At 31.7% G+C, this 8,418-nt stretch overlaps 1 protein-coding gene across 7 annotated transcripts in view; it reads left to right on the plus strand.

Annotated features, from left to right (window-relative positions):
- LOC106466931 overlaps positions 1-8,418 on the plus strand; it is a 166,652-nt gene that overhangs the window by 126,658 nt on the left and 31,576 nt on the right. For all 7 annotated transcript variants that reach the window (XM_022395025.1, XM_013927249.2, XM_022395027.1 and 4 more), the window contains 4 exons: positions 2,193-2,323; positions 5,516-5,581; positions 6,372-6,611; positions 7,567-7,687. In XM_022395025.1, coding sequence (XP_022250733.1) covers positions 2,193-2,323; positions 5,516-5,581; positions 6,372-6,611; positions 7,567-7,687 — 558 coding nt within the window. The remainder of the gene's footprint in view (positions 1-2,192; positions 2,324-5,515; positions 5,582-6,371; positions 6,612-7,566; positions 7,688-8,418) is intronic.

Below are 8,418 nucleotides of genomic sequence, written 5' to 3' on the forward strand. Positions count from 1 at the left end.
AAAAGCACCATCAATAAGAATGGAGACTATTTCATTTAATAAATGTTTTGTTTTGATATATAAGTTGTTTGGGGTTTTTTCATCTAAAAAAAAGTGACATTAATTTCTTGGTGACCTAATATAACAGTGCTAAACAAACATATGCTCAATTTGGACAAAAATGAATGGATCTGGCAACAAGCATGTTTCTTACCAGATCCACTTTATTTTTCTCCATTAGTTTGTTTAGTAATTAAGATAAAAACACTTTTATATGTAATTAAAATTACAAAGCATACAATACTCCATTGCCGATAGCCACTCCATAGTGAAAAAGTAAGTATTATATTTTTAAAAGTTATTGTTTATATGCTGAAAGCTGGCAAAGCATAAGAAGCCAATAGACCTAACATTTGTATTAATAATGAAGAAATTAAAAACAATATGGATAAGAAAAATGCAATTTACATTACTTCTAACCATGCTGCTAGCAGAACTACACTGCAGTGACCAGATAATGTGAGTGTATATATCTGGCCTATGTGCAAATTATCCATAAACATATTTACATCACGTAGGTGTTGCATTGTGGGTTTGATAAGAGTTATCTGAGCAGAGCAATAGTAGAAATCATTGAGAGGTTATGTTCGAGAGATCTTATGGGTTCTGATTTGTGATTATCAGTAGTTGAAAGCAATTTCTTGAGGATCTGGTCTGATGATTACATTCTAGAGGATTTAATGCACAACTTTCTACCACAAAAGCTAGTTTTGGTGTTTTGTTTGGCTTAATCAAGATCTTTACTTCCAATTTCAATTCTTTTGTTATATAAGGATGCAACTTCTGGCCATTCTTTTGTCCATGCCCATAGAAGCATTAATAAGTCCTTCACATTTCAGAGGTGTAAACTCTATATAGACATCCATTTGATTCTATTTTAAGTGCATCATTCCTAATGAGTTTTATCAATTGTGTTTTCAATTTTTATCATATATCAGCTGATTACTTATCAAAATTAATACCCATATGTCTCTTCAAATTCTGTATTTTCTAACAAAACAATTTGGCTGTGCTACCTCCTTATTGATCCCACAAGGCACCGTGATAAAAAACTTGTGACGTAATCATGAGGAAGGTTATTTGTCTTAGCAACCAATAAGATGAGTTGAAGTTGCGGTCTCGCTATCCCACATTTCCCAATGCTTGGCCTGTGTATACCATGCAGCTCAAACTTGCTAGTGTTAATTTCAAGTTCTGCCCTTTGCCCCTTGAGATAGGCTTTCCAAACACTGAATACTAATAACTAAGGTATCTTACTTGTAACTTACAATCTCAATAAATATTAAGTATGAAAATGTGATGGATCTTGTTAAGGTTGTATTCAGTTCAATTATGAACATATCAAAATATATAAAACAGAAAAATAAAGTTTAATAATAGTTAAGTGTAGTGTGTCATCTGTTGGATCATAATGTTTATTATTGTACATAGATTCTGTGTGCATAAATCCATTGCTGCAGTTTTTAATTGCAGATATAGTACTAAAGTTGTATCATATTTCAGAAAATTGGAAAGATTGTAATTACAACTTTACAAAACTCAGTTACACTAAAACTCTTCTGAGTGGTTGGAAAAATAATAATGTTATGCGCAAATTTGATAATTTTAAAATAACAATAAACCATTTCTGCCAATCTAGATGTTATTAGAACATTTAAAGACAGATATTAAACTTTGAAATTAAACAGAAGTATAAGTTAAGTAAAATTTCAAAGGGGCAATTTGAAAAGGTCTCTTTACAATTACAGAAACAATGAATTATGTGGATTACATAGACATAATTAAATTTATTAACACACAAAATAGTAAATGATTAGTTAAACTGTGACAGAACATTTAGATTAACTTAATTGACTAACAGGAGGTCATTTGAATAATGATTATATTAATCATCCTGATAATGTGATACTTATTTTTTATGTTTTAAATGAAAATGTTAGCCCATGGTTTGAAATTTGATTCTTCCTTTAAAACTTAAATTTGAGAATTGTCATTTGAAGAATTAATACTACAACAAGTTTTGAAGCAAAAAGAATATGGGATAAAAGTAATAGTACTTAAATTATATTTTTGTATTTCCAAAGTTACAGCAAAAAGTTATGAAAATAAAAGTAAATATGCAACAATTTCAGTTTTTTGGTGTTTTTTTGAAGGAATCTTACAATTTAAAACACATTCTTGATGCTCCTGCTGATAAAATGGACCCAGAACTTGCCCTAGATAAGGAAAGGCAGAAAGCCTTAAAGAAACGGTGTAAGAAATTACGGCAAAGGATGACTTCAAGGTTAGTACATCTGCTTCTTTCTTTAGTAAAATATTTTGTGCTTTTAGTGGCACTAGTGATTTTTTTAAATCAGAAATATAATTCATTTTTTATAATGGCAGAGAGAATTATTACTAATGCACAGATGCTGGTGCATGAAGATAAAGCATTTTTAAACACTTGCAAGCATTAATTATCAGCATAGCAGTTGAAAATAGATATTTTTTACTCTTTCATATCTTATAAAAGGAATATATCTTTATATGTTAAGGAATATTCAAAATTTCTCATTCAGGTTTCTTGAAGCTAGTTAATCTCCTTGGGATTAGGAGGTAGGTAACCAAGACATTATTAATCTTAACCTTTGGCTTAGGTTACACATAAACATGGCCAATATATAGGGCTTGTGTTTGCTTGGCAATGCTTCTGTGTCATTGCCAGTTAACATTGTCATTGTGTCTTTTGCCAGACATCGTGAGAGTTACATGTGCATTCCCAACCTTTTTTTGGAACTGACAGTTGAAGGGTGACTAAGGGACAACCCGCCTAACACAGCTTGACCATTACATCCCTTCAAACACTATGAACACTATTTTCATGATAGGAAGTTCACAGTTGCTTTTGTGACTCACCAAAACATCAATCAGAGCTTTCTATTCATTTTGGCTCAGAGTGATTGCATAAATGGTTGCTAGGACAATCAGTTGACTGTCAAATCAATGACTGAAGGGAGTGACATTCTTTGCTAACTGAGCTATTGATACATAGCTCAATCTTCATAAAACTGAAGTGACAGACAACTGACTTAAAAAAAACATTCACTGAACAAATTCACCCTTTCAGCCGTGGGAGCATTATGATGTTATGATCAAACCCATTATTCACGGTAGAGAAATAGCCCAATGGTTGGTGCTGGGCAGTGTTAACCAGCTGCCTTCTATATAGTCTATTACTTCAAACTTAGGGATGGCTAGTACAGGCAGCCCTTGAGAATCTTTGAACAAACAAATAATAATTCGATGACGAGGAACCCACTTTGAGATTAATAATGGCTTTGTACATTTTCTGTTATGTTAAACTTATATTAAAGTTTTTTCTTCATTACCCATTTAAGCCGTCTCCAGCCATTATCAAACAAATAATAATCAATCAACTATTTCTCCACTTCACCTATCCAGTGTATAGGTTTTTCTCATAGTGTTTACAAAGCATGTTCACACCAACAGTATGGTTGAATCCAATACTATAACCAATCAGTCATAATCAGTGAAGATCACTGACTTACTCCTGTTTCAGATATAGCTCGAATCCTTTTCTCAGTTTTCAAGAAGGTATTCGTCATTGAGTCAAACTGATCACTATATGTCAAAAACTCTCTTTCTTTAGACATCTGTATCGTACAACAGTAATTTTGACTCAGAAATGTTTGATTTGTTATATGTTAACATTGTTGTTATATAGAAGTTTTACTATGTGAATATAATGCAGGATTTATTTTGTTAAATCAGACATGACTTATCTATTCAAATTATGTTAAAAGTGTTTGGACCATTGGAACCACAGCTCTGCATAAGTAACTGGACAATGGAGGAAGAAACATGCATATATGAGATTGCTTTACTTGCTAAGCCATAATACCATTTTCCTCACGGTATAGACTGTAGTACATTTTCAAACACACCAAACTACAGTCTGAAGTTTCGTTTTCAGATCCCCAAAATATAGACTAAAGTTTTTTTCCAACACTCAAAAATATGGACTGAACTTCTTTTTCTTTTCTAACAATCCAAGTTATATGCTGAAGTTTTTTTTACAACCCCCCAATTTATAAACTGAGATTCTTTTTCTTTTTCCATCACTTTAAATCACATTCCAAATTATGGACTGAGGTTCCTTTTCTAACAATTGAAATTAAAGACTGAAGTTCCTTTCCAACACTCAAAAAATATAGACTGAAGTTCTAATACTACAAAGTCTCCTAGTGGTTCAGCACTAAGTCTGATAGGCACAGCATAGATAGTCCATTGTGTACCTTTGTGCTTAACCAGCAAATCAAATTGTAGTCTGAAGTTCCTTTGCAACACTACAAATTATAACCTGAACTTCTTTTCCTTTTTCAACAGTCCAAATTATATGTTGAAGTTCCTCTTCCAACTCTTCAAATTCTAGACTGAAATTTGTTTTTCTTTGGAATATCAAATTGTAATCTCTTATACAGTATTTTGTTTACAACATAAACATGTGCAGCTAACTAAATAACATGTAGTAACTTATTGATAACATCTGTATCAAAGTTCAGTGACTAAACAGAAGAAAACACTTTTTAAATTTACCCAACAAAAAACAACTCTTTCATTAGAAATTCCAACATTTTTCCTAAAAATAGACTGAACTTTTTAACTCTAAAGTCTAAGTATATCTTTGACTAATTTTTAACCAAAATTACTAAAGAAGCAATGTTGTTTGTGTATTAAAAAAATATAATAGGTCATTGGTCAGGAAGAATCAGAATCTATGTAAGAGCAATAGCTAAGTCATAAAGAATGGATTTTTAACAACAGAAATATTCAACAGATATCAGCTTTACAAAATCAAGTATGTTTTAGCACTGCAACCAACCAACACCAAATTTATGTAATTATAATTTCAACTGACAGTTCATATAAAGAATATTGTTTTTTATGCTAGGAAATCTCATCAAATACTAAATAGAAATGTGAGCATGTTTCCTTCTTCAGAGAATTGTTCTTTAAGTATTAAACAATATTGTGCTAGGGCTATAAATGACTTGATTATAATTACCCCAATAAATTATCTGTTTAACTCTCCAATTATCAGATATTTCAATGATGTTGCTTGACACTATCTTCACTTCTGTTTTTGTGTGCTATTAGAAACCAAACAGTGTTTTAGATGCTTACATTTAATAACTTAACATAAATTAGATAACTCACAATTATTTTCCAAGGTGCATTTTCATATTTGTAAAATGTACATTCATGATTTTGCATAAAAATTTATATTGTATGATAAGATAGAAAAAAAGACAGGAATATGAATAAAAAGAAGAGTGCTTAGAGCATTATATTTTGATATTGGACTAATTTTATAAAAATCCCATTTTATTTGTTTCACATGTTATACAAAAAGTCATTGAATATTTATTACAGTATTATAAAGATTTCAAATAAGTATTGATATTGCCTCCCACAGGGGAACAGAGTATGAAGCTTTATGGGCTGAAACTGTTGGCCCGATGGAATCAGAAAACAAAACAAAGTGAGCATATTTCATAGAAACTTAATATTTACTACCTTTGAAGAATTAGCAGAAAGCTAATTAGAAATGAGTTTCTACAGGAGTTGGTTTTATTGTTTCAGTTGATTCATGCATATTTTGTACTACTTGCATTATGTTCCCTTGTATTAGTATTGCAAAACATCTACTGTTGATGTATTTTGATCATTGTTTACTTCCCAAAATAGCTATAAAGTTATAAAATAATACTGTGTTTTTATTGAATGATGTAACTGGGTATCTGACGTGTTACTGTTGAATCAATGGAACCGTTAGGCTAATTTTGTAATAAAAGTCATGTTAAACTGCATATTTTATTTTCTGCAGAATTCTTGTGATTAGTTTATTAATAAGGATTTCATGTCGTAGGTGTGTAAACATTTTATTTCAAGTATATCTTTTTGTCTGCTACAAGTCACTGTTCAGGAGGTCATGATTGGTAGTTATTTTTGTTTTATGTTGATGTTTTTTTTTTGTTTTTTTTTTCTTGAAACGTACATTTTTTAGCAACTCCATAACAATATAAAAAAAAGAGCTGAACCCACAAGCAGCTTGGTACATAAATAGTTTATGTATTGCATTTAAAAACTGTTGTTTTTAGATTAATGAGCTGGGCTGGACTATAATAACACTGAAAAGTATCTTAAATGCTATTTATATGCCTTAAGAAATATTGAATGTTATGATATTAAATGCCTAAAGCTCATAAAGAAATGGAATTACTAGACCTGTTGAGTATCTGACAGTTTTCGTACAAATTTGCTTGGAACAGGATACACAAGAATTTAAAAGAGATAGCTAAGTGCCTATCTAGTCAAAGATCGGGACCATTGGAAAGTAGCCTGGTCAGTAGCCTGGATAGAGCTTTAGGAGAGCTACAAAGAATATTTTCAAAGAGCAGGACTGATGATTTAGAAGTTTTTAATGGATTACAGGGCATATCTACTCTAATGAAAATTGTTGGAGTCATATCAGAAACTGCTTCAAAAGTTGGACTTGTAATACCCAGTAGGTGAGTAGAAATTACTCATTTGTATTAATATATATTTATTTCTTTACACTGTTCTAGTGCTGGTTTATATAACACAAAGAAACATACCCAATATTTATCATGTCATAGGTTCAAAAACTTGTTCAAATTAAACATACCCAACATTTGTCATTTCAAGAAATATACACAACATTCTATCATTTAACCCTATGTGCACTGTATTATGGAGACCTACTTTATATGTTTGGTTTGCTCTCCCAAGCAGTAATAAAACTTTAGTCTCCTGCAGAGGGAGTGACAAATTAAATAATAGATCAGGCCTGTAGATCATTCAGTGATTCTTTCTTTTCTTTACTAAAAGTACAAGTTTTTAGTGATGAAAAGAAAAATTCACAAATGAGTTACATGTTAGTTATCTGTATTTTGGGGTTATTGTCAAAATGAAAATTATACAAGTCTAATTTTATTGATCAACATCAATAAAGCACTTACTGTATTGAACTTATGCTTTAATTGCCTCAGGAGGTTCTTAATAGGACATTAATACAGAAATAAGAAGATCAAGTGCCTAGTAGCATAATTGTGTCAGGTATTAAAAAAGTCACTGAAATCCAAAAATATAAAAGTTTTCAGTTGTTAGCTTTCATTTCAGCTTCATAGTTGATTTTGAATAGTAAAATACTCTATATCAAAAGCTTATCTGGAGCATTGGTGTGGTATTTATAAATTTAAAACTCACCTAATCAAAACAATCTTTTATATTTGGTTAAAATTGAAGTATGATATATTGGGGCTAGTTTAACAGACTTTAACTTTTTCTCTTCTTATTAGATATTTAAAGATATTGTGCCAGAAAACTGTTTTATATTCCATGAAACATGCCAAAAAAGTTTATTCTTGACAAATTTGAAGGTAACCTGAGAAAGTTTACTTAAAGCTTTATCTTTCTTTCACCATAAGGATTGTATTTTTGTAGGGTTTTGGAGAAGGTGTGTGTGGTGCTTAGTACTGCTTGTGGAATCCAGAAGAACTGTTATTACATGGTCTTCAGTAATAAACTTGGAGCTCTCCTTGACTACTTAACACTTCGTTTGAATGTAAGAACTTCTTTTTTATTATTCACTGTTCTTGCTTGTAATGATAATTTATCTTCAGTGACTCATCATAGAAATATTTGTTATGTAACAATACAAAAAGATTTTACTAAGAACAAGTTAAAAGTTTAAATGGAAAAAACAGTAATTAATTTCAAAAATTTTCAAACTCAATTGACAATTAATCCTGTGTTACACTGCTGTATATGGCTCATTAATCCTATGATACACTGCTATGTATGCCATGTTAAGGTTGTGGTATGGTTTGTTAATCCTGTGGTACACTGCTGTGTATGGCTTATTAAACCTGTGGGACACTGCTGTGTATGGATTGTTAATCCTGTGGGACACTGCTGTGTATGGATTGTTAATCCTGTGGTACACTGCTGTGTGTGTGGCTTGTTAAGGCTGTGGTACACTGCTGTGTGTGTGGCTTGTTAAGGCTGTGGTACACTGCTGTGTATGGCTTGTTAATCCTGTGGTACACTGCTGTGTGTGTGGCTTGTTAATCCTGTGGTACACTGCTGTGTGTGTGGCTTGTTAAGGCTATGGTACACTGCTGTGTGTGGCTTGTTAAGACTGTGGTACACTGCTGTGTGTGGCTTGTTAAGACTGTGGTACACTGCTGTGTGTGGCTTGTTAAGGCTGTGGTACACTGCTGTGTGTGGCTTGTTAAGGCTGTGGTACACTGTTGTGTATGGCTTATTAAACCTGTGGGACACTGCTGTGTATGG

Source organism: Limulus polyphemus, unplaced genomic scaffold, assembly GCF_000517525.1.
Source record: "Limulus polyphemus unplaced genomic scaffold, Limulus_polyphemus-2.1.2 Scaffold2429, whole genome shotgun sequence".
Lineage (NCBI taxonomy): Eukaryota > Metazoa > Arthropoda > Merostomata > Xiphosura > Limulidae > Limulus > Limulus polyphemus.